Source organism: Bos indicus x Bos taurus, chromosome X, assembly GCF_003369695.1.
Source record: "Bos indicus x Bos taurus breed Angus x Brahman F1 hybrid chromosome X, Bos_hybrid_MaternalHap_v2.0, whole genome shotgun sequence".
Taxonomy (NCBI): domain Eukaryota; kingdom Metazoa; phylum Chordata; class Mammalia; order Artiodactyla; family Bovidae; genus Bos; species Bos indicus x Bos taurus.
Window position 1 is genome coordinate 143,018,067 of NC_040105.1, and position 26,242 is coordinate 143,044,308.

General features: G+C 38.5%; 1 protein-coding gene across 1 annotated transcript; it reads right to left on the reverse strand.

Annotated features, from left to right (window-relative positions):
- Positions 1 to 562: 562 nt before the first annotated feature.
- On the reverse strand, positions 563 to 9,212 carry LOC113887316 (dedicator of cytokinesis protein 11-like). The gene is made up of 3 exons (XM_027534402.1): positions 8,990 to 9,212; positions 1,043 to 1,253; positions 563 to 675 (listed from the first exon to the last, which is right to left on the reverse strand). The coding sequence occupies exons 1-3, from the start codon at positions 9,191 to 9,193 to the stop codon at positions 578 to 580; spliced, it is 513 nt and encodes a 170-aa protein (XP_027390203.1). The 5' UTR covers positions 9,194 to 9,212; the 3' UTR covers positions 563 to 577.
- Between the last annotated feature and the right edge of the window lie 17,030 nt (positions 9,213 to 26,242).

The window sequence follows — 26,242 nt, forward strand, 5'->3', positions numbered from 1 at the left end:
ATACTTGCTATCTTGACTGTCATTTAAGACAGCCCTTGCATATGCCAATGGACCTGCATTTACCTAAATTACAAAAGGAGAAAAATGAGAGTTGTCAGAATGTAATTAAAAAGTCATTTTTGCATTTCTCTTTTTAAAAAGAATACTATATTAAAGATCCATACCTGAGAAACATATTTACTATCTTATTATAAATTTACTTAAAAAAGATTAACTAAAGCAAATCATCTGCCAAAATTATACTCTAACAAGTTACTTAACAATTTCTCCTATCTAAATATAGGGCTTGGCTATAGTCAGAGGGATTTATGTTAAAGCTATCTGACATAACAAAAAATTTACAGAAACTGAACATAATGTCTTTATTAAATTAATAAATAATGTAGAGATTTTTGCACCCAGAGTATAAGACAATTACAATTAGTGTTTGTTCTGTGCCCTTATGAAAGTGAGAGGAACAACAAGAAACGTTTAATACATGGTTAGCAACCAACATACCTGCACTGAAACACAGCCCTGCAATTTAAGTAGGAGCTGAATCATGTCCACGTCAGCAGAAGAGCAAAGCTCTGCAGCTTTATTTTATTTTATCCGTGGCAACATCAATTGTCTTTAAATGAATCTGCTGTTCATAGTTTATAGAAATCCTCTTCACATATGGAAACGAGTTTGAAGCTATTAAAGATTAAGATTGACAGATGAGTTTTTAAGATAGTAAATCAGCCAAATTAAAAAAAAATCTATTGTGCTTAATTCTCCCCATATTTTCTCTGGAAAATCCCTTAGAGACCAAATAGGTGCCTTATTACTTCAGGACTGAAGGAGAAATTCTCTCTGAGACGACTCAGACTAAGCATGAATTACATACTTACATATGGGAAAGGAATGGTTTATAACATAGCATGTTTGTGTAAGTGAGTGACTGAACAGCAGAACAATAAATGATTAAAATTTCAATTACATTTTCCTGCTGACCAGCTGCTACTTGTATGTATCAAAAAAGATCATGTCAAACAAAGAAGTTATGCCAAGTCCTACTTACTAGTCAAGATTGTACGGCGTTTGCACTGTTCCTCTATACAGCCTTGCTTTTTGCCTGACAATGTATAAGGAGCCTCAAAAACAAACCTGTTGATATTATGGTTTCTTTCAAACTCAGTTTTTCTTTCTGTGAGTTCTTTATCATCAAAGTAGGGCTTCACATAAGTGACTTGGATATGAGCATATTTGGGATCAAGCTCTTTGACATTTACCTGGAAAGTAAGAAAGTTTTGTGTTTTATTAAACAGGAGGGAAAATGGGGTACAGGTAAGCTACTAACCCCTCTGAGATCAACTGTGGAACAGTGTCATTGAATACACTGGGAGATGAATACACAGTTGGAAGAGATCTTTGCTCTTTCTTCAAGGATTGTCTCCTTCTGATTATTAAGAAGTTACAGAAGCTATTTGGAGATTACAGAAATGTAGACAGAAAAAACTGCAATGCTACCACTCAGCAATGACCATCATTTACATTCTCATATATTTCCTTGTAATCTTTTTTTCTATGCATATATATTTATTTACAAACTGGAGATCATGCTGAGCATTGCTTTATCATTTGCTTTTTTTAAAAAATTTACTTTTATTTGCTTTTATGTTACATTCAATTTCTTTTTTAAAATTTTTACTTATTTTTATTTTTTAATTTTTATAATATAAATTTGTTTATTTTAATTGGAGGCTAAGTACTTTACAATACTGTACTGGTTTTGCCATACATTGACTTGAATCCACCACTGTTGTACATGTGTTCCCCATATATTAAAATGGCTAACTGCACATTTGAAAGTGACAGTGAAATCGCTCAGTCGTGTCCGACTCTTTGCGACCCCATGGACTGTAGCCTATCAGGCTCCTCCGTCCATGGGATTTTCCAGGTAAGGGTGCTGGAGTGGATTGCCATTTCCTTCTCCAGGGGATCTTCCCAACCCAGGAACCGAATCCGGGTCTCCCACATTGTGGGCAGACGCTTTACCATCTGAGTTCCACCTCAAAAAACACCTATTACAGAGAGGATTCTCAGAAGATGGCAGAGCACCAGACGTCTATCTTCTTATAGAGACAATAGTTACACCATCATTACCTATCTGATGGAACAATTTTGGATCTCTGGAGTCTGTTGAAGACTTGCAACTTCCAGGGGAAGACTTGGACAGAAAATTGCCTTAAATTTGATTTTGTTCAATTTTAACTCTGGGCACAATGGCAGCCACCCATACCTCATCCCTCAAGTACTACGGCAGATAGCTGTGTGCATATTCCTAGAACAGCTTGTAGGAGCCAGGATGAACAATGACCCTGTCTTCCAAATATTGTGAATGTGTGCTATGACTGCTGATTGCTGCTTCTGGTCACAGGGGGACAGTCAAAGAGGCTGTGGCCATTTTTATACCACCTCTTCCCTTTGTTGCAATGCCCTCCCCCTCTGCCTAAAGTGACTTTCAGGGGATTTAACAGACCAGCACCTTTCCTCTCTCTTTCATTTTCCTCTCCATCCCCTCTTAGGAGCTGGACATCCAATACTAGACTGTTCTAAGGTAATTGCATAAATGAGGGTGACTAGAAAGTCACTGCGTATGCCCAGGGGAAGGCACAGGCTCAGAAAAGACTTGAGAAGATCCCAAATTTACACCTCAGGCGGATTCTTGGGACAGACATAGCTTACAGCAATTAAAAACAACAACAAAACACAGGAAACTCTGCGACAGGGAGAGAATCTGATTTCCAGAGAGATCACAATATTACATTCAAATATCCAGTTTTCAACAACAAAAAAATTGCAAGGCATACAAAGAAATAGGATAGTATGGCCCATTCAAAACAGAAAAATAAACCAATAGACATTATCACTGAAAAAAAAAAGTGATAGCAGATCTGCTAGAGAAAGACATTAAAACAACAGTATTCATGATCAAAGAACTAAAGGAAGTTGTGGAAAACGTCAAGGAAATTATGTATCAACAAAATACCGATATCAATAAAGAGCTAGAAAATCTAAAAGGAAACCAAAACCTTTTTTGTCAGAGCTGAAAAATACAACAACTGAAATGAAACATCACCAGAGGGATTCAAAGACACATTTCAGCAGGTATAGCCAATTTGAGGATAAGACGATGTCAATGATGGATCAGAGGAACACAAAGGAAAAAAACTGAAGAGAGACAGAGGCTATGGAACATGAGGAATATCATCCAGCAGGTGAACATGCACACTATGGGAGTCTTTGAAGGATAAAAGAGAGAGAAAGGGACAGGGAGACTATCTGAAGAAATAATGGGTGAACACTCAAATCTTATGAGAGACACAAAACTCAACAAACTCCAAGCAGGGTAACTCAAACAGATCCATGCTGAGACATATTAAAATCAAATGTCAAAAGTCAAAGCCAAAGAGAGAATTTTTTTCTTTTTTTAAAAATTATTTTTTTTAATGAATGCTAATTATTTTACTATGGCAAAGAGAGAATTTTGCAAGAAGCAAGAGACAAAGACTTGTCACATATAAGGGATCCTGAGTAAGATGGTCAGATTTCTCATCAGAAATGTTGATGGTCAGAAGGCAGTTGACTTTAAACAAAAAACATATCTATTAATCAAGAATTCTATATCTTGCAAAGCTGTCCTTAATAGTGAGGGAGAAACTAAGACATTCCCAGGTAAAGAATAGCTGAAGGAGTTCATTACCACTCAGTTCACTTCAATTACTCAGTCGTGTCCTACTCCTTGCGACCCCATGGGCTGCACCATGCCAGGCTTTCCTGTTCCTCACCAACTCCTGGAGCTTGCTGAAACTCATGTCCATTGAGTCGGTGATGCCATCCAACCATCTCATCCTTTGTCATCCCCTTCTCCCCCTGCCTTCAATCTTTCCCAGCATCAGGGCCTTTTCCAATGAGTCCGTTCTTCGCATCAGGTGGCCAAAGTACTGGAGTTTCAGCTTTAGCATCAGTCCTTCCAGTGAACACCCAGGGTTGATTTCCTTTAGGATGGACTGGTTGGATCTCCTTGCAGTCCAAGGGACTCTCAAGAGTCTTCTCCAGCACCACAGTTCAAAAGCATCAACTGTTCCATGCTCAGCTTTCTTTATAGTCCAACTCTCACATCCATACATGACTAAAGGAAAAACCTTAGCTTTGACTAGATAGACCTTTGTCAGCAAAGTAATGTCCGCTTTTTAATATGCTGTCTAGGTTGGTCATAGCTTTTCTTCCAGTAAACAAGCATCTTTTAATTTCATGGCTGCAGTCACCATCTGCAGTGATTTTGGAGCCCAAGAAAATAAAGCCTGTCACTGTTTCCATTGTTTCCCCATCAATTTGCCATGAAGATCCAACCACTCCATGCTGAAGATCAGCCCTGGGATTTCTTTGGAAGGAATGATGCTAAAGCTGAAACTCCAGTACTTTGGCCACCTCATATGAAGAGTTGATTCATTGGAAAAGACTCTGATGCTGGGAGGGATTGGGGGCAGGAGGAGAAGGGGATGACAGAGGATGAGATGGCTGGATGGCATCACTGACCCGATGGACGTGAGTCTGAGTGAACTCCTGGAGTTGGTGATGGACAGGGAGGCCTGGCGTGCTGTGATTCATGGGGTCGCAAAGAGTCGGACATGACTGAGCAACTGAACTGAACTGAACTGAACTGAGTGGGATGGGATGCCATGATCTTCATTTTTTGAATGTTGAGTTTTAAGCCAGCTTTTACACCACTAGGCTTGCCCCATATGAAACACCAAAGGGAGTCCTGCTGGTCACAATGAAAGAACATCAGACAGTAATTCAAACCTGTATAAAGGTCTTGGTAATTATAAAATCTAGTATTATCATAACAATAGCAACGTATTTCTGTATTTTGATTGCTGCATGATTTAAGAGACTTTACATTAAGGTATAATTAGTCTACAGGACTTTCCTGGTGGTCCACTTGTTAAGAATCCTCCATCCATTGCAGGGGATGTGGGTTCAATCCCCAGGAGGGGAACTAAGATCTCGCTGCAAGATGACTAAGCCAGGGTACCACAACTAAAAAAGCCCCTGTACCACAGCTACTGAACCCATGTACTCTAGAGCCCATGCTCTGCAACAAAAGAAGCAATATACTGCATTAACATAATGAAGAAAAAAAAAAACATGATCATCTCAATCAATGCAGAAAATGCATTTGACAAAATTAACACCTGTTCATAATGAAAACACTCAACAAACTAGGAATGGAAGGAAATGACTACAATCTGACCAAGGGCCACTGTGGAAAACCCATATCAAACACTGTATTCAATTCTGTGACAAGGGATAGAAATTTTCTTAGTAGTTCTTAAAACTTCTCCAAAAAGCCTACATTCAAAAATTCTTTATTTTCTTTCCAATTAAATATCTAGATTTCTCCAGTGAAACCTAAGGAAATAGTTGAAGTTAATTATCTGGCCTAGACAAAACATAGAAAAGAAATAAAAAAGAGGTCAAGACTGATTTTAACCTCATAAAAATAAAGTATATGGTAAAACATTCAAGAAGTACATGAGGGTACACTTGAAAATAAACGTTTTTCTTCTCCATAAGACTCTAGTCTATCTCTTTAGGGATAACTATTACTACTTTTGTATCATTCCATCTATGGCTGATTCATACTGATGTATAGCAAAAAAACCCACAATATTGTAAAGTAATTATCCTCCAATTAAAATAAGTAAATTAAAAACCAACTTTGTATCATTCCAGAAATTTCCTAAGCATACACAAGTGAGTGTCTGAAAGTATCAGTTTTCACAAATGTAATCATCCTGCCCATAATGTCTGCATCTCACATTTTTCTCTCAAGAATATATCTTGGTTGGTTCATTTAAATACTTATAAATTTTTAAAGTAGTTTAGCTATATCCATTACGAGGGTAGTACCATTTCCTTAACTGTATGGACACAGATTGTTTCCAGGTTTTTGTTACATAAACTTTATAGCAATAAACATCTTAAACGTATATCTTTGTGTACATCTACAAGATAAAATCTTAAACGTGAAATTATTGGGTCCAGGAAACGTACATTTAAAATACTGGAAAATATTGCCCACTGTTCTTTAAATTGTTTGTGCCCTTAAGCAGATTTTATTCTTTGGCAAGTAAAAGAGTGTTTCAAATTTTCAACTTCACACATTAAGAAAGAAGAAGGATTTTAAAAGTAGCAACTGCTTCTTTTATCTGTTGCCTATGAAGAGTGAGTAAAATATTTTGTTTACAAAGAGGGTCAGGAGTCCAGCTGCCTGATGGTGGTTTGTCATTAGTGCCTGTTGGCCAGGTTTTCAGAGGCAGCATAAAGCAGAAAACTGCATGTTTTTCTGCAAGCCTGGCTTTCTAATAACTTTCCATTTATAGTATCAGTAGTGTGGTAGCAAGCCTAAAACTTGCTGGCTACAAAAGAGAAAATTTTCTGTTGTCTTAATTCAATAAAACAACACAGAAGACTGAGACTGATAAGAAGCAGAGAGGTTTTGCCAAATATTAATGAATTCTGGACCTGTCAGTATACATTTTAAATATCTAAGATATTCAAGATAAAATCATCTCCATAAGATACAGCTAAATTTACAAAGTGAAGAGATCATTTTCATGGTAGAAAATGAAGTGTCTTTACCATCGCCAAGGGCCTTTCACTCTGGCAATGCTGGCTGTTAGCTATCAAGTGTTTTGCAGAGCACCATGCACATCACAGTCACTCGGTACGTATTTCTGGGGCCTGCAGATCTTGCACCGTGTTAAAGGGCTTCCCTACCGTAAAAATCAGCTCTCATCCTGAACATGCCCATGGTGACTAAGGACAATCAGTCATTCCCATTGTGCTCTTCTGCAATTCTGTCTATAAGGAACTATGCATTTCTAAGAAGCAGCCTCTCTTGCTGGAACCTTTCTCATCCTTGCCTTGGCAGGGTCTAGTGGGATGGATCATCTTTAGATCAAGGCATCTCTCCTAAACCTACATCACTGCAAATATAGCTACTGAACTAAGGCTATCTTAAGAGTGAAATGTGTGTCGTAAGATGATTTTTCCTTTAAAAATCTCATTTATTTATGTTCACGTTTGGCTGCATTTGATCCTCCTTGCTGCGGTGTGTGGGCTTTCTCTAGTTGTGGTGAGCTGTGAGTACTCTCTGGTTGTGGTGCCGGGATCAGAGTGCAGGCACAGTAGCTGTGGCACACAGGTTTAGTTTCCCCACAACATGTGGAATCCTCCTGGACTAGGGATCAAACCTGTGTCTCCTTCACTGGCAGGCAAACTCCTGCCCACTGGACCACCAGAGAAGTCCCACCTAAGATGATTTTAATCATAAAGTATGCAACTGACAATCATGAGGCACAACAACATTAACAATAATGGCTAACTTCTATTGAGCATGCTAGTTTCTATGTTATTATCAAATGCCTTCTTATATATCAGGAACTCTAATCACTTTCCATACATTGAATAATTTAATACCTACAACTATCAAGGATGTATATTGTCACCCTGCTTATTTGACTTATATGCAGAGTACATCGTGCAAAATGTCAGACTGGATGAAGCACAAGCTAGAATGAAGATTGCCAGGAGAAATATCAAAAACCTCAGATATGCAGATGACACCACCCTTATGACAGACAGTGAAGAGGAACTAAAGAGCTCTTGATGAACGTGAAAGAGTAGAGTGAAAAATTTGGCTTAAAACTCAATATTCAAAAAATGAAGATCATGGCATCCCATCCCACTACTTCATGGCAAATTGATGGGAAAACAATGGGAACAGTGACAAGCTTTATTTTCTTGGGCTCCAAAATCACTGCAGATGGTGACTGCAGCCATGAAATTAAAAGATGCTTGCTCACTGGAAGACAAGCTATGACAACCTGCTGCTGCGTCTGCTAAGTCGCTTCAGTCCTGTCCAACTCTGTGCGAACCCATAGATGGCAGCCCACCAGGCTCCGCTGTCCCTGGGATTCTCCAGGCAAGAACACTGGAGTGGGTTGCCATTTCCTTCTCCAATGCATGAAAGTGTAAAGTGAAAGTGAAAGTGAAGTCACTCAGTCATGTCTAACTCTTCGCGCCCCGATGGACTGTAGCCTACCAGGCTCCTCCGTCTATGGGATTTCCCAGGCAAGAGTACTGGAGTGAGGTGCCATTGATCAACCTAGACAGCATATTAAAAAGCAGAGACATTACTTTGCTGACAAAGGTCCATCGAGTCAAAGCTATGGTTTTTCCAGTAGTCATGTATGGATGTGAGAGTTGGACTATAAAGAAAGCTGAGCATGGAACAGTTGATGCTTTTGAACTGTGGTGCTGGAGAAGACTCTTGAGAGTCCCTTGGACTGCAAGGAGATCCAACCAGTCCATTCTAAAGGAAATCAGTCCTGAATATTCATTGGAAGGACTGATGCTGAAGCTGAAACTCCAATACTTTGGCCACCTGATGCGAAGAACTGACTGATTGGAAAAGGCCCTGATGCTCGGAAAGACTGAGGCAAGAGGAGAAGGGGATGACAAAGGATGAGATGGTTGGATGGCATCACCGACTCAATGGACATGAGTTTGAGCAAGCTCCGGGAGTTGGTGAGGAACAGGGAAGCCTGGCATGGTGCAGTCCATGCGGTCGCTAAGAGTAGGTCACAACTGAGCTGAACTGAATTCATGCAACAACTCTATGAGGAAGGCACTATTATTAAGTTCATTTACTAACAAGAAAAATGAGGCCCAGAGAGGTTAAGTATATTCCCCATGGTCACACAGCTAGTAAGTGGCAGAGAATGGAGATCTTATTCCTTCTCTCTGATTCCAAAGCCCCTGTCCTTTCTTTTAGGATCTGGAAAGACTCTATTTCCCATGTCTCTCCTCCACCAGCTAAAAAAGGAAAAAATCAGAAGCAATGTGCTACATCTGGTACTAATAAATAATGATTTCAAAATGCAGGGCATGTTACCTTGTCTGAATCCTGAATTATTTTGACATTCTCTGTACCAAATTTTTCACCATAAAGTTTAACAAGTCTCAGGGAAATCTCTGAGAGGCCAGTGAGCTTTGGCTCTTTATAGATGTACTCCTTTTCATCCTCTTCTTCAAGAAAAAAGACTATTATAAAGTTAAACACACAATACTTTATAAGCATTATGAGCAAATGCAGCATTTAGAGAACATCTACTAAGTAATCAGAAATAATGTAGTTGAGATAGATTTTAAATAATAGTTCTAAAAGCCACGTGTATATATTGTAGCTGAATAAATGAGAACGTTCAAACTCACAGTCATATGAGCATATCATTGGCCTGAAGGTTTTTACACTCAATTTTTCATCACTTGTATACTTCCCTGATTTTTATTTGAGAACTTTCAGTACTCAATTCAGTACTTAAATTAACATTTAAGAAGCCTGACTGAAAATGAAACTGAAGGAAACTTCAAATCTTATATGCTGTCCTCTGACCTAGTGGATTTAGATCTGGAGACCAAAGTGAACATTACACTGAGAAAAGTGTCACACCTGCTCTTGTGACAGGTGCTTTATCTAGACAGAATCCTAGAGCCAGTAACTGCTGCTATGGTAATCTAATAACTCAAAGGTGAATGTTTAAAAAGGAAAACAACTTGATGAACTAAAGAATACTTACTTGGCCATAAAAGGCAACTCTGAAGAAAGTGCCTAAAAGTCTTTTCTTTGTGTGCATAACCTCCAAAATTTTTGTGTAAGCTCCATGAAGAGTTCTGTAAACTTGAGTAAGGTCTAAAAATATGAGAATCAGCAAACTAGCTTTATCTTTTGGTTAGTTATGAAATGTCTACAATAAATGCATAAGGGGAAAAAAGCAACACCATTTCCTGTTCAAAATGGTTTTGGTGGGGTCATTTGCATTCCCTTCTCCCATGGTCACAGAAAAAGTGCCTTAACAACTTTAGGTGAGAGGGTAGACCTTTAAATGGTCAAATAACACTGTAATTGTATATACCGTGCTTCATGTCATTCATATCTCAATGGTAGTATATACATTAAAAGTACTGTGTTATTGACTACTTTTTTCCTTATGTCTGAATTATTGTAACTGAAAAAGAAGCAAAATGCTTTGCTTGAGCCCTAAGGTGGAAAGATGGGAATAAACGATCATGCAAACACTTTAGGAGAGGAAAGTAAAATGCAGACATAAAAATAACAGTAAAAGCCTGAGTGGGGAATGCTTTTATAACAAGTTCACAGACACTTCCAAAAAATATATTCTTCTACACACTCAGAAAAAGCGAACGTACTATGCAAAGAACATTATCTAGAATGTGAAAAGACACCATACAGAACAGGAGAAAATATTTGCAAGTCACATATCTGATGTTTTCTTATCCAAAACATATAAGGAACTCTCATGGTTAAACAACAAAATGAAAAACAACCCAATTTAAAAGTGAGCAAAGGACTTGGATAGACATCTCTCCAGAGACTATATAAAAACGGCCAACAAAGACATGAAAAGCTGTTCAAAATCGTTAGTCATTGAGGAATGAGAAAGCCAAACCACAATGTGACACCACTTCACATTCACTAGGTTCTAATGAGAACCCCAGAACACAAGTGCCAACCAGATGTGCTGCTGGGAAGGTAAAAGGGACAACAATTTGGTGGTTCCTCAGAAGTTATAAATGGAATTACTATGTAACCCAGCAATTCCCCTCTTAGGTGTCTATCCAAGATAAACAAAAACACGCCCACACAGAAACTTACTCATATCTGTTTACAACAGCACTCTTTATAATAGCCAAAATGTGGAAACAACCCAAACATACAAACAAATTTTGGCGTAGCCATACCATGGAATATCATTCAGCCATGAAAAAGGAATGAAGTTCTGATATAGGTTACAACTTGAATGAACCTCTAAATATTATGCTAAGTAAAAGAAGCCACACACAACAGGTCACATCTTGTATTCATCTTTTTCATGACACATCCAGAACAGGCAAATCCATAGACGGAAAGCAGATTAGTGGTCACCAGTGGGGTGCGGGAGGGGATGAAGAGTGATTCCTTGAAGGAGATGGAGTTTTGCCTGAGATGATAAAAACGTTTTGAACATAGAGAGAGGTGGTTGGAGCATAATACGAAGAATGCGCTAAATGCCACTGAACTGCAAACTAGAAAACGGTTCACTGTATGCTGGTGAATTTCATTTCAAAGCTAAAAGGGGAGCCTGGAAGCAGATGTTCTTTCTTTCACATTCTTTCCATACTATTTTCTGCAGTTGAAGTCAATTTGAGGGAAATTTTCCTTCCTTAATGGCTGCTCTGGCTGACACTTTTCAGCCCATCCCATAAAGAACATTGAAAAATTACTTCATCCCATGCAGGATGCTTCAGAATCTATTCAGACCCTTGCCTCTCTACAAGGAAATAGGAGTAGTTCCCCAGTAGAACCTATTGTTTCCTTTAATGTGTAGGGAATATATATTTTTCTTTTTTCCCTATTAGTCAATTCAGTAGCAAAATGTTCTCTGGGTTTCTAATAACCTGGTCTTCAACTTAAGAGTAAGAGAGTAGGTACTTTGGAACTTTTACAAAGGTTCTTAGGATGCAATGCTTTGACAGAAAGAGCAACGCCAATTCTTGTCTCATAAGTTATTCTTTGTCATCAGTATGACATAGATTTAATTACTTAACTCTCACTTTTTAATGTAATCACTTGAGCTGCACTATGATTTTTAAGGCATGTCCCCATTTACACCAAAAGAAGGGCAAAGAGTAGGAAGACCCAGAACCCAGGAAGAAAAAGTAAGTTTGATAAGAGACAATTTGGAGAAGAGATTAGAACACTACACAGATGACATTAAATGTATTTTTTCAGTCTTGGACACTTCAACAATGAAAGACTACTTGCTACATATATTTAAGGATAAATTCCTATGCTTTTAAAAATGGCTTGGGTCTTAAATCACCCCTTGCAAGCATAGCAGGGGTAGAAAATTATGATATGGACTCAGATTCTTGAACATAAAAAGTCCTGTTGAGTGCTGGTGGCAACAGCTCTACTACTATTCTTTAGTAGTTCCCCTTGATCAAAGATCTATGTGGCAGACAAAACTGGAAAAGCTCCTCAGAAAAGGGTAATTCCTAGTAACTTATTATCCCCCCACTATCATCTGTTAGCAACTTCAGCCTCACCATCAGATTGCAAAGCCTAGAATTACACCTATGTCTTTTCCCAGACAACATGGAAATCCAGTGACTTTTTGTTTGTAGCGAGGACAACATGGATTATTCTCTGCCATGAGTGGAGAAGGGGAGATTGCTAGTAAAAATGCTGTAGGAACAACTGGCATAATGTTCATTCCAATACAGATTTTAAACACTGCATCCTTAATTCCATTTGGAAAATTTAAATGAATATAAGGTAGGACTGTAATTTTAGGACTTTTCAGCGTTTTTTAAGGATAGCAACTTCATACCAAAATAAAATATATAGGTGAATGATGCAAACATATCAGTTTCTTACCTCAAACTCTCGACGATTCTCATAAATTGGAATGATCAACTTGGAAATTTCAGAAATTACTTCATAACACTCTGCTTTCCTTAAGCCATCCACACAATGTTCCAGCAACTCCAGCAAAACTTCCTGCATTGAGAAAAAAATGTAATGAGGAATTAGAGATACTTTTAGAGCTCTGGGCAAATGCAGTTTGAACTATTTCAAATGAATAAAAAACAGAATGTACTACATTTAAGGAAATGTACAGAAGGAGTATAGTTGTGTGACTATATTTTCTAAATGACATACTTGAAATATTTGGTATTGAAACCACATTCTTAAAAGTATGAAATGAATATTGACAATAGTAAAGTACTATTTACTTTGTTTTGCGTATCATCAAGATGTTAACCGTAGTTACAAATGGTAACATGTTGAGAAGTATTTTCCAAACTGAGGATATTAAATGCCACTAAGTAAATTCCACTAAGCCTATAAATGTCTATGATTTTTGCTTTCTACTAAAATTATATTTACACACAGTTAATAGACTCTTAAGGTAATTTCACAGTTTTCAAGCTGCTGCATCAGTGACATCAGTGTTCATTAAAATGATGTGATTTTGGTCAACAATGCTTCCTTCCTAACTATTGGTTCTAAAACTAGTGAGAATGATAATATAATACCTCAAAATAGAGATCTCTTTGCCATAATAACAGCTTCTATAAAACAACCATCATCTCATGTTCTCAACAATGAAAAGATGATGCCAATTACTCATACTATCCATGTTCTCAACAATGAAAAGATGATGCCAATTACTCATACTATCCATAAGTCTTAACAGTTTGTCTCTTTTTTTTTTTTTAGGTTTTTTTTTTTAATTTTATTTTATTTTTAAACTTTACAATATTGTATTACTTTTGCCAAATATCGAAATTAATCCGCCACAGGTATACCCGTGTTCCCCATCCTGAACCCTCGTCCCTCCCCCCTCCCCATACCCTCCCTCTGGGTCGTCCCAGTGCACCAGCCCCAAGCATCCAGTATCGTGCATCGAACCTGGACTGGCGACTCGTTTCATACATGATATTATACATGTTTCAATGCTATTCTCCCAAATCTCCCCACCCTCTCCCTCTCCCACAGAGTCCATAAGACTTAATTTAATTTTATTTTTTAACTTTACAATATTGTATTGGTTTTGTCATATATCAACATGAATCCGCCACAGGTATACACGTGTTCCCCATCCTGAACCCTCCTCCCTCTTCCCTCCCCGTACCATCCCTCTGGGTCGTCCCAGTGCACCAGCCCCAAGCATCCAGTATCGTGCATCGAACCTGGACTGGCGACTCGTTTCATATATGATATTATACATGTTTCAATGCCATTCTCCCAAATCATCCTACCCTCTCCCTCTCCCACAGAGTCCAAAAGACAGTTCTATACATCAGTGTCTCTTTTCCTGTCTCGTATACAAGGTTATTGTTATCATCTTTCTAAATTCCATATATATGCGTTAGTATACTGTATTGGTGTTTTTCTTTCTGGCTTCCTTCACTCTGTATAATAGACTCCAGTTTCATCCACCTCATTAGAAGAGATGAATTTCAGACCTATAGAAGTGACTGCTACAATGGCTCTTAAAGTACATCCTATAGTCAATTCTGAATTCATCTTTTTTCTAAACTAGCTCTTTCCCTTGCATTTCCTACCTTGCCAGGAGTCATATCCTATAGACTCTGAACTAGAAAACTAAAAGCAATTTTGACTTTACTCTTTGTTGTAAGTTGAACTGTGTCCCTCACAAACATACGCTGAAGCCCTAACTCCCACTGCCTCAGAATGTAACCTTATTTGGAAATAGGGTCACTGGAGATAATGATGAGTGAAGTTGATGTCATACTTGAGTGACTTACTTAGAGGAGTGATTTACTGGGTGAGCCTTACTCCAAACAGGGAGAACACCATGTGACTACAGAGGCAGTGACTGGAGTAATGTAGCTACGAGCCAAGGAAATCCAAGACCAACAGCCACCATCAGAGCTAGGAGGAGGCAAGGAAGGCTGCTACCCAGAGTCTCAGAGGGAACAGGGCCCTGGTGACACCTTGGTTTCCAACCTCTGGACTCTAGAACTGTGAGACAATAAAGTTCTATTATTTTAAATCACCCAGTTTGTGTACGTTGTTATGGCAACTCTAGGAAACTAATACCCTATCAGTCTTGACTCATCCTCTAATTAGTTCATGGTCAAGTTCTGCCACTTTTACTTCCTAAATATTTCTCAACTCTGACCCTTCCTCTCCATTTCTACTCTCATTGCTAAGATTCAGGACATCATTATTGTTTTCTAACAGATCGTCCTGCCTCCAGCCTTGGCACTTTCAAATCTATCCTCCACAAATCTGCCAGAGGGTTTCGATTAAAATACAAACCAGACTACATCCCTCTTCCCTTGTAATCTCATGGCTCCCCATCATTTACAGAACTAAGGGCAAATTCCTTCATTTGGCACACAAGGTTTGCAGTGATCTGGCTGATATTTCATAAAATCATCGCTCCTCAAGCGAGCCTTGTACCTAATACCCCAGCAGTGATGAACTACTATTAGTTTCTCTGAAGCCCCACGGTGTTGGCTTAACTTTGTGCCTTTGTCCATTCTGTGCCCTCGTGTCCTTTAATCCCTTTCACGTAGTTAACCCTGTAAGAAAAGTTAGATTTCACCTCTTCCAGGATCCTTCTCCTGATTAACACAGAGTAGCGACACGAGGCCTATTTTTCTTACTGTGATACCACATTGGGTGGATATTTATCACTATACTTGCCCGTTATATATGTATCTGACTTTACAAGTAGGCTGTGACTCTTTAAGTGTAGGGACAGCACATTTATTATATTGTTTTTTTCAGTCACTAGCAGGGTGGTAGTAAATAGATGTTCATTAAATGTTGCTATTTGAACATTCATTGTTCATTAACTGTTGCTACTTGAATAATCTATATATTAACATTTAATAGTTAAATTTTCTATCAACAGTAGAAAGGAGGAACTTTGGGGAAATTTAAAAAAATCTATTAAAAACTAGTAATGTTTGTCCCAGGAATGCAAAGTTGGTTTACAATTAGGAAAAAATCCAATGTAAACAGAAAGAGCCATGTATACAGAATAAGAGAAAAAACGTGATGTCTAGCAATAGTTGCAGAAAAAGACTTTGAAAAAATTCAATATCCTTTCACAATGTTAAAAAACAATCCACCCAGAACAGGGAATCGAAGAGATTGTTCTCAATCTGATAAAGAGCATTTATTAAAAACCTGCGGGCTGAACACTGTTCTCCTCAATTTGGGAACAAGTCAAACTGTCTGCTCTTATCATTTCCATTCAACATTATGCTAAAGGTGCTAGCCAGTGTAATAAGGCAGGAGAGAAAGAAAGAGAGAAGGGAAAGAGATGAGGAAATGTGACACTATCTTTCTGTGCAGATGACATGATGGTATATGTAGAAAATCCTAAGGAATATACAAACTACTAAAACAAGTAAGAAGATTTAGGAAGGTTGCAGATCATAAGAGCAACATATAGAATCACTGTATTTATGTAGAGTAGCAACAACAAATTGAAAAATAAGATTAAAAAACCAAACAATACTATTTCCAGTAGCATCAGAACATCCATTATCTAACAAAATTTCCAGGAAAGGACTTCTACTCTGAAAAAGCACAAAATATTGCTGGGTTAAATTAAAAACCTAAACAAGACTTGATTGAAAGAGTCAGTATTGTTCAAGCTATCCATTCTCCACGTAGAGATACATAAATGTAACAAAATCTCAACAAAGCTTCCAGCAGGCTATTTTGAGGAAAGAGAAAAGATGATCTGAAATTCTATATGGAAATCAAAGGATACAGAATAGCCAAAATTACTTTGAAAAAGAACAAAGTTGAAGGACTAAGACTATATTATTCCATAATTTACAAACTTACAGCAATCAAGACAGTGTGATATTCGTATCAACATGGTCAAATAGATCAGTGGCACAAAACAGAGTCGAGAAATAGATCACAAACATATAAAGAACTGAAATTTAACTAAGGTGCCAAAGCAATTCAGCAGGGGTGAAAGAAGTTTTATTTCTCCCCAAATGGTGTGGACTATGCAAAATACCTGTCTACAAAAAATGAATCTTGACTTCTATCTCATTATATGCTCAAAAATGAATTCTAAAGAGACTATAGACCCAAACGTAAAACTCAGGAACAAAGTTCATAGCAGAACATATCAGGCAATATCTTCACAGTCTCGAGGTAAGGAAGGATTTCTTAGACCAAACATACACATACAGACACACACACACACACACACACACACACAAACCATTAAAAAAGAGTAAATTGGACTTTATCAAAACCAAAACTTTCTGCTCAGTAAAAGACTTAGTGAAGAAAATACATAAATGAATCAAACACTGGTAAATAATCTGCAGCACATTTATCTGATGATGGACTTATATCCAGAATATAGAAATAACTCCCATAAATCAACAACAACAAAAAGAATAATGCAATTTCTAAAATGGGCAAAAGAATTGAACAAACATTCCACAAAAAATAAATGAGAGACAAAGACCGCATGAAAAATGCTCAACACCATTAGTCATTAGAGAAATAAAAATGAAAAACACAGTGAGATACCACTTCATGTCTAATAGGACGGCAAAAATACAAAAAGATTAGCAACAGCTAATGTTGGTGACGAAGTGAAGCAGCTGGAACTCTCATCCATTGTTGGTGGGATATAAAATGGTCCAAACACTTTTAAAAACTCTTGACAATTTCATATAAAGTTACATATAAAACTTCCCGAGGAACCAGTAGGGTATTTACTCAAGAAAAATTAAAGCATATGTTCATAAAAGGTCATAGATAAGAATGTTTAAAGCAGCCTTATTCATAACAGTCCCAAACTGGAAGCAATCCAAAATCCATCCACAGGAGAATGGGTTTTAAAATGTTATATTGAGAGAATAGAATATTTAGCCATGAAGAACTTATGATTTACTCCACAATATGGATGTATCTCAAAAAATTCCTGCCAACCAAAAGATGCAGATACAAAAGGTAGATACTGAATCATTTCATTTTTATGACACCAAATACTGTTAAAACTAATCTACATGACATATTGGGGCTGGGCAGACTGACGAAATGGGCACGATGGAACTTTCTGGGGTAATGAACATGTTCTACTTTTTTGTCTCATGGTAATGTGCTACCACGGTGTTATATGGGTGTAGACAACTGTCAAAATTCATCAAGTTGTCCACCTAATATGTGTGCATTTTATTGTATGTTAATTTTTCTTTAAAACTATTTCAAATCAAAAGTCAGAAATGCAGTCTTAAAAACAAATTAATTTATTAATGGGTTAATTCACCTACTTAAAGAAGCCACTAAATGAACACTAGTTTGTATTTTTCATTTCAATACAACTTGTAAGTCAGTGGCAGTTATTTTCCATTGGCTAGGGCATGAGGAAGAAGCCGTATTATATAAACTGAAACATAAAATGGCACTATGGAGAATATGATTCTATCTGTATACCTTAAATGAAAGGCACATATAAATTATTACTGTAGAACACAAAAGAGTTCCAACAAATGTGTTTACATAGGAAACTGATTATAGTTCTTGACTAATAAGAAATATTACTACTTTCCCTTGGAGTACAAAAAAGGGTCAGGCTTAAGGCCACTTCTATGACTAAGCTGAAGCTGCTGTTTGGAAAAAAGGACGTAACTGCAGTTGTGCTAATCCACTTATCTCCCATGAACTCCCTGGAATCTTTCTGCTGTGAGCCCACACAAACTGGAGATCTTACATGAAAATCACCTAAGTCTAACTAAAACCCAAAAAATGAATTAATTTACCCCACGCTTCACAGTCAAGCAATGAACTAGGATTAAAATTCAAGTATCTGATTCTCTGTTGTGATTAATTAATCCAGCAAACACGTTTTAAACATCAACTCTTCTAAGTTCTGGGAGTAAAAGCCAAGTTTACTATCCAGTTGGTCAGTGATAAAGCTGGACATTTATGTAGCACCTAATGACTTAACAAAGAACCTTCATGTTTACTGTGAAGTGACCAGGATAGTATTATTATCTTTTTTTATTATTTTTCACTTAAGAAATATTTATTGATTTCATACTATGTGCTAATCATTTGGGGCTTCCCTGGTGGTGCAGACGCTGAAGAATCTGCCTGCAATGCAGGAGACCCAGGTTTGATCCCTGGGTTGGGAAGAGGCCCTGGAGAAGGAAATGGCAACCCCCTCCAGCATTTTTGATGCTAGATGGGCTCCTACTGTTTTGAATCTTTTTTTTTTTTTTAATTGGAGGATAGTTGCTTTACAATGTAGTGTTCATCTCTGCCACACAACATGAGTCAGTCATTAAGTGTGTGTGTGTGTGTGTGTGTGTGTGTGTGTGTGTGTATACCCTCTCTCTTGAGCCTCCCTCCTACCCCCAGATCCTAGCCCTCTAGGTCATCACGGAGCACCGGGTTCAGCTCCCTGTGTATACAGCAACTTCCCACTAGCTATGTGTTTTATATACGGTCATGTACACGTTTTAATGCTACTCTCTCAGTTCATCCCACCCTCTTTCCGCTGACTGTGTCCACAAGTCCAGTCTCTACATCCATGCCTCTAGTTATACTGCTGAGGAGAGACTCACAGAGAAGTAGTGGGCAAAAAAAAGAGGTAGGAGGTAAAGCTTCTAGGCATAGATCATTTTAGCTAAATGAACAAGAGCTAGCTTGAAATTGCTTATATGTAAAAAATCCAGTTCATAGAGTACAAAGTGTGTCTCTGTCACTTTAAATTGCTGCATTTTATGTTTCTTAATACAACCTTAAAAAAATTCATTTCTGTGGGCCTGCAAGCACTTCAGTCTCCCCCCTTTTGTTGTTTCTTTTTTTGGTCTTCACATTCCTTAAATGTGAACGTCACTGTGATTCAGTTCTTGGTTCTCTGGTCTTCACTTGCTATGTTATCTCCCATTATCAGTGTGCTTTGCTTCTCACACAGCTATGACTTCCAGATGTAGCTCCACAACCCTGATCTCTCTCCTTAGATTCAGTTCTTAATGCCTAATGACCTGATGTTGTTTCCATTTCAATAACCTTCCACTGATGCTTCAAATTCAATACTCATCAAAAAATGGACTTCATCACCTTCCCTGTAAAATTGTCCATCCATCATTATTCTATAAATATCCAAACCTGAAATCTCAATGCTACTTTTGACTCTTCTCCTACACAGCCAGCAAGTCTCCTCTTTTCCTCAGTGGTCCCTGAACCTGTCACAAGCTGGGTTTAGGCCTGGCTGCTTCACAACTGGACACTCAGGGCAGCCCACATTCCAGCCTCTGACCCCAGCCACCATCCATCGACCTCCAATACATTTCCCACATTACCACCTATTTAACCTTTCCTCCTGCTTCATTTCATCTTGTTATCATTCTGTTCAAAAACCTTTGACAGCAATTCAACATTCTAATCAATAAAGTCCAGACATTCAAAGCTTCTCAAATTCCACTACTACTCTTCCCTATGCAAACCCAATGGCTTAGCCAGAGTGATCCATTCACTGTGCCCCCTAAAATACGCCTTACACTTTCCCACTGCTTAACTTTTAATCCTGCTATCCTCTGCTACTGAAATGCCTTCAGGGCATCCTCATTCTTTAAACCTCTCTCTAATCCTAACTCTCCACAGGCCAAAGTTATCTCTTACCTTTGATTCTTCACGGAACATACTGTCTGTATCATTCAGATGGCACTGCCTGTCTTCTCTCTATTTTGTGTAGGTTGGTAGTCTCTTTAGGTATACACTGGAGGTCCGGGAATCAGCATATCTAATTATTTTATAGTTCTTCTATCACCAAGTCCAAAGTGTTGCTTGTAAGTCAGTGCTCAACAAATATTTATTGAGTGAGTGACAACTGCAGCTGTTTACTATCCATATGAATCTCAGAGCAGAAATTTTTCATCTTTAAAACATCTTTAAAAGAGGAGAAGATGCCTCCTTTTCTTAGCTGTTACATTGTTAACTCTATTTTTTATGGAGATATCTCCAGAGTATTGTGACTATGATCTGGTTTCTGGGAAGGTGATGGGACGATGATATATGGTATATTTCTAAAACTAGACAGTAAGAACTGTTGCAGACATAGGGCTCCACATTCCAAAAAGGAACATTTGATCCCTGGGTAGTTTTAATCCTTATAGTTCATCAAGCCTTAGTTACTTTTCAAATTAAGTTAGCTGTAATAATTTCTTAATGTAAATATATTTAAAGAAGTTACATTTATCTAACTGGCAATGTAGGCCCTGGAGTCTTACTTCACTATAATGGACATCCAACATTCCAGCATCCTCCTTCATTGCTCCTTCTTCATCAGTGTTGGAAGTAATATTCTTGAAGGCTGAACATCCATTAGGGAATAATTCTGTGTGAATAAAAAGCAGTGAAATAAATTTACTTTTTTAAAAGTGTTTTGTAAATGAAAGACTTGCATTCATTAGTTATCCTTAAAATATATACATATTTTTGGTAAGGAACATAGCCATAAGTGTAATTTTCAGTTACAAACACCCCCCGCCACATGCAATTTTAACAATTCTCTCTCTCTACTCTACCTCCTACCAGTCTTTTCCCCAAACATTGAGCTCAAGGTACTTACAAATAAATTTCATGCCCTGACTATGCCTCATCTGCAATGCCTATTATATGTTTTCCTAATGTGATCTAAAATTTGTTATTAACTCTTTGATCCTGTGTAGGTTTATCATCTGTCACCTAAACAAAAAGGGCATGTACTTTTCAGGTAAACATTGATGAGCTTTTGTAATCATCTCCAGTTCCTTGTTTTACTGAATAATTGGAAAGTGGCCTAGGACTTGTAAAGAGAGGCAGGAAATAAAATTGATGCCAAGAATGAAGCATCCTTGGATGGGACACTGGAAGAGCTAGAGTTTTTGGTGTTAGATAGACTCAGTTCTATCATTAACTGTATGATTTTAGATATGTTTATCTCTCTAGGACTGTATCTGTAAAACAGATGGCAACTACTTATAAGAATTCAATGAAATGTAAAGTGTTAGGACAGTACCTAACATACAACAAGTATTCAATGAATTAGTTTTACCAAAGCTACCAAGAAGTAAACTAGGTTTCTTGAGATAAAATTAAATAATTGCTAGCAGTTGGTATAGTGACTGCAGTTGGACCACTGGGAGGGTAAGTACTGAGCCCCAGCTGAAAACTTTGTGGACCAACTTGTTACCATCAAACAAGAGTCTGGGGATAGAAGGCCACATGGTTGCCCTACAGATTTTGCACTTAGGAACATGTCCCAACACTCTTGCTGTGGTTGTATTTACCCCTATATAAGTGGGTTGTCACTTTAAAGGAAAATTCAGTCTCCTTATAATAGAATCTGCTAGTCAGTGGTCGCAAAGGGGACAAACAGCTTTTGCCATCTACTGTTCTACACTCTAATAGTGATGCTTAGAAATGATGACGTTCTCACAACTAAATATTTGGTAAGCTTCCTGGTGTTAGAGGCTGAAGGAAGAAGGAAGGTTTAAGAAAGCCAAACTTCATACTGAGATTTCTCAGCATTCTGATCATGTACCATGTCTTGGTCTACGGGACACTCATTGAGTAGTAGTGCGCTGAGAGAACGTTTTGAAATTTAGAAGGAAATATCCCACTTGATTACCTTTATAAAGTGAAGAGTTAGGCAGTTAAGGATAAGGGCCCAAAACGTGAGTGAACAGATAAAGAATATAGTCCTTAATAAAGAAAAGAGTCAACCTCTTGAGGGCCTCAGGCAGCTACATCCATGACTGGGGGAACAATTCTGTCTACTCTGAGGATAGTTTATTCTAAAAGATTCCCACATTCAAGGTTTCTCGAGAAGCCCGGGATTTAGGAGAGGACAAAATGGGGCCAAAGCATCTTGGGAAAGAGTCTTTTGGTGTGTATCTCAAGGAGAGGGAGGGTAAATTATGGTTCCTCTCAGCAACAAACAGGTTAAGAGTTACTGCAATCCATTATTCTTGCTAAGTGCATTATCTTGATTCCTATGCCTGATGACGTATCTCCAAAGAAAGATCATCTCCTGTGTGTGTATATGTATGTATGTATGTGTGTGTATATATATATACATATATATATATATATATACACATACTTCCCTTGTGGCTCAGCTGGTAAAGAATCCACCTGCTATGCAGGAGACCTGGGTTCGATACCATCACATACACACACATATTCATATATATATAAGTTATCAACACCCTCCAAACTATCCAATGATAAGAGGACTCTTTTTTGTGGGTCTTCAAAATGCTTGGGGAAAACTTTGATTCCCTTTAGTCTTGTTTCGTTTAGTCTTGTTTCAGATGAAACAAGTGACTAAATCTAGGCCAGTGTATATCTGTGTGAGGGCTCTTCTGTAGCCCTATGTAGCATTATGTCACATGGTCTTGAAGGGTCTGCTTTAAATCTTTCTGGTATGTAACCTGGATTCCTGATTCTGCCCTTCAGAGCTGTGGCTTCTGTTTTCCTGATGTTATCCTAGGGCAAGCAAAATGCAAACTGTCCAACTAGACCACTACCTTGAGCAGAAAGGTCCCATGGACAAAATGGAGGAGAGTTTGGAGGGTGGGAACGCTACCCTTGCTAAAATAAGACTGCTAGTTAGAAGAGAATTAGGAGATAAGCCTCAAGTGGAGGGCTAAAGGGGAAAGGCTGTAGCTGGGAAGGAATTGAGGAAAGGAAAAGCTACGCAGAACGGAAGCTGTCAGATCCGGGTATAGAGACTTGGGAAAGCGACCAACATTACCCGATAAGGCATGACAAGAACAGACTCTATGCGAAAGGAAATTCCTTTGCCTGGGGTGATGGAGGAGCTCTATAGGCCTGAAGCTTTGCTGAATCTTGGATGCTCTGTGGTGGTGGAAGAATGCACACTTGATTCTTGTCTACCCTGGGAGAAAACAGCTGTGCACTGTCTCAGGAAGAGAAGAGGAAGAGGTGCAGAAGTCTAGTCTCCAGAGAATGACACCTAGAACATGTTGAGGTTTGCAGACAAAGTGAAGTAAGGAAATTTAGATCTGTTTTTTGATTATGTATTTTTGGGACTGGGAGTAACTAACACCTCGTATCACCGCTTAGAGGTAACTTAGAAAAAGGGAAGAAAGTGAGATCCTTGAGATCTCTGGTACAAAGAACAAGAGCTCTGGCTGAAAGAAGTTTGCAGGTGGGGGTGAGGCAGGGAGCACTGTACCTCTCTCACCACTTTCCCTTTCCATTCAGTCCCTGAAGCATAAAAAGCAGGATCTAGAAATGGCCCCTCTCTGGTCTTCTGTGGTCACTTCGGGATGCCTGGGGACCAAGTCTTTGCTCACTCAGGCGACCACCCCATAGGACAAACTATTTTTTTTTTCTTAAAAACTCTAAACAGGAGAACATCTGTCTCCAATGTGTCACCTGTAGCGTTTCATTCCATCTTGATGAAAAAGAAAGCTTTATGATGACTTCAAGAGAAATGGCATACAACTTTGAGAAAACTGAAAAATTTTGGCAATTGATATGTCAGATTTTGTCTTAACCATAAAAGGATATTTGATAGAAATCAAAGGGTTCTACAACTGCTCTATTGTTTTTGATAAATAAGTTTGTCTTAAGTGTAAATGGAAATTTTTCTTTCAGTCCTGTACTCAAATGTACTTTTATTTACTCTGTGAATATCCAGGTCTTACTTAGGTTATGGATTTCTCAGACTGGAAGACAGGGTAACAGATTGAGTCTAACTTGTGTTTTAACATTAGTGGGTTCATTTCAGTTCCGTTCAGTCGCTCAGTCCTGTCTTACTCTTTGCAACGCCATGGACTACAGCACACCTGGCCTCCCTGTCCATCACCACCTCCCAGAGCTTACTTAGACTCATGTCCATCGAGTCGGTGATGCCATCCAACCATCTCATTCTCTGTCGTCCCCTTCTCCTCCCACCCTCAATCTTTCCCAGCATCAGGGTCTTTTCCAATGAGTCACTTCTTCACATCAGGTGGCCAAAGTATTAGAGTTTCAGCTTCAGCATCAGTCCTTCCAATGAATATTCAGGACCCATTTCCTTCAGGATGGACCGGTTGGATCTCCTTGCAGTCCAAGGGACTCTCAAGAGTCTTCTCCATCACCACAGTTCAAAAGCATCAATTCTTTGGCACTCAGCTTTCTTTATAGTGCAACTCTCACATCCATACATGACTATTGGAAAAATCAAAGGTTTGACTAGATGGACCTTTGTTGACAAAGTTATGTCTCTGCTTTTTAATGTGCTGTCTAGGTTGGTTATAGCGTTTCTTCCAAGGAGCCAGTGAGTGTCTTTTAATTTCATGGCTGCAGTCACAATCTGCAGTGATTTTGGAGCCCCCAAAATTAAAGTCTGTCACTATTTCCATGGTTTTCCCATCTATTTACCATTAAATGGTGGGACCAGATGCCATGATCTTAGTTTTCTGAATGTTGAGTTTTAAGCCAACTTCTTCACTCTCCTCTTTCACTTTCATCAAGAGGCTCTTTAGTTCTTCTTTGCTTTCTGCCATAAGGGTGGTGTCATTTGCCTATCTGAGGTTATTGATAATTCTCCCGGCAATCTTGATTCCAGCTTGTGCTTCATCCAGTCCAGTGTTTCTCATTATGTACTCTGCATATAAGTTAAATAAGCAGGGTGACAATATACAGCCTTGATGTACTCCTTTTCCTATTTGGAACCTATCTGTTGCTCCATGTCCAATTCTAACTGTTGCTTCTTGATCTGCATACAGATTTCTCAGGAGGCAGGTCAGGTGGTCTGGTATTCCCATCTCTTTCAGAATTTTCCACAGTTTATTGTGATCCACACAGTCAAAGGCTTTGGCATAGTCAATAAAGCAGAAATAGATGTTTTTCTGGAACTCTCTTACTTTTTCAATGATCCAGCATATGTTGGCAATTTGATCTCTGGTTCCTCTGCCTTTTCTAAATCCAGCTTGAACATCTGGAAGTTCACGGTTCACATACTGTTGAAGCCTGGCTTGGAGAATTTTGAGCATTACTTTACTAGCGTGTGAGATGAGTGCAATTGTGCAGTAGTTTGAGCATTCTTTGGCATTGCCCTTCTTTGGGATTGAAATGAAAACTGACCTTTTCCAGTCCTGTGGCCACTGCTGAGTTTTCCAAATTTGTTGGCATATTGAGTGCAGCACTTTCACAGCATCATCTTTAAGGATTTGAAATAGCTCAACTGGAATTCCATCACTTCCACTAGCTTTGTTCTTAGTGATGCTTCCTAAGGCCCACTTGACTTTGCATTCCACAATGTCTGGCTCTAGGTGTGTGATCACACCATCGTGGGTATCTGGGTCATGAAGATCTTTTTTGTATAGATCTTCTGTATATTCTTGCCATGTCTTCTTAATATTTTTTGCTTCTGTTTCTTTTTTCTTTTTTTTTTCTTGGCGCGGGCCTTGCCGCCTTGCTTGCCACGACCAGACATGACAGTGACACCCACTAACAATTGCTCCCGCCAAACGCCCGACAAACTCCGCTTCTGTTTCATCCATACCATTTCTGCCCTTTTGAGCCCATCTTTGCATGAAATGTTCCCTTGGTGTCTCT

Bases quoted from the DNA above. Each gene is read 5' to 3' on its own strand.
- LOC113887316 (XM_027534402.1), bottom strand. From the start codon at position 9,193: ATGCTGCATTTGCTCATAATGCTTATAAAGTATTGTGTGTTTAACTTT. The intron at 1,254-8,989 runs GTAACATGCCCT...CTTACTTTCCAG, and splicing joins TAATTCAGGATTCAGACAAG to GTAAATGTCAAAGAGCTTGA. The intron at 676-1,042 runs GTAAGTAGGACT...AATCTTTAATAG, and splicing joins ACGCCGTACAATCTTGACTA to CTTCAAACTCGTTTCCATAT.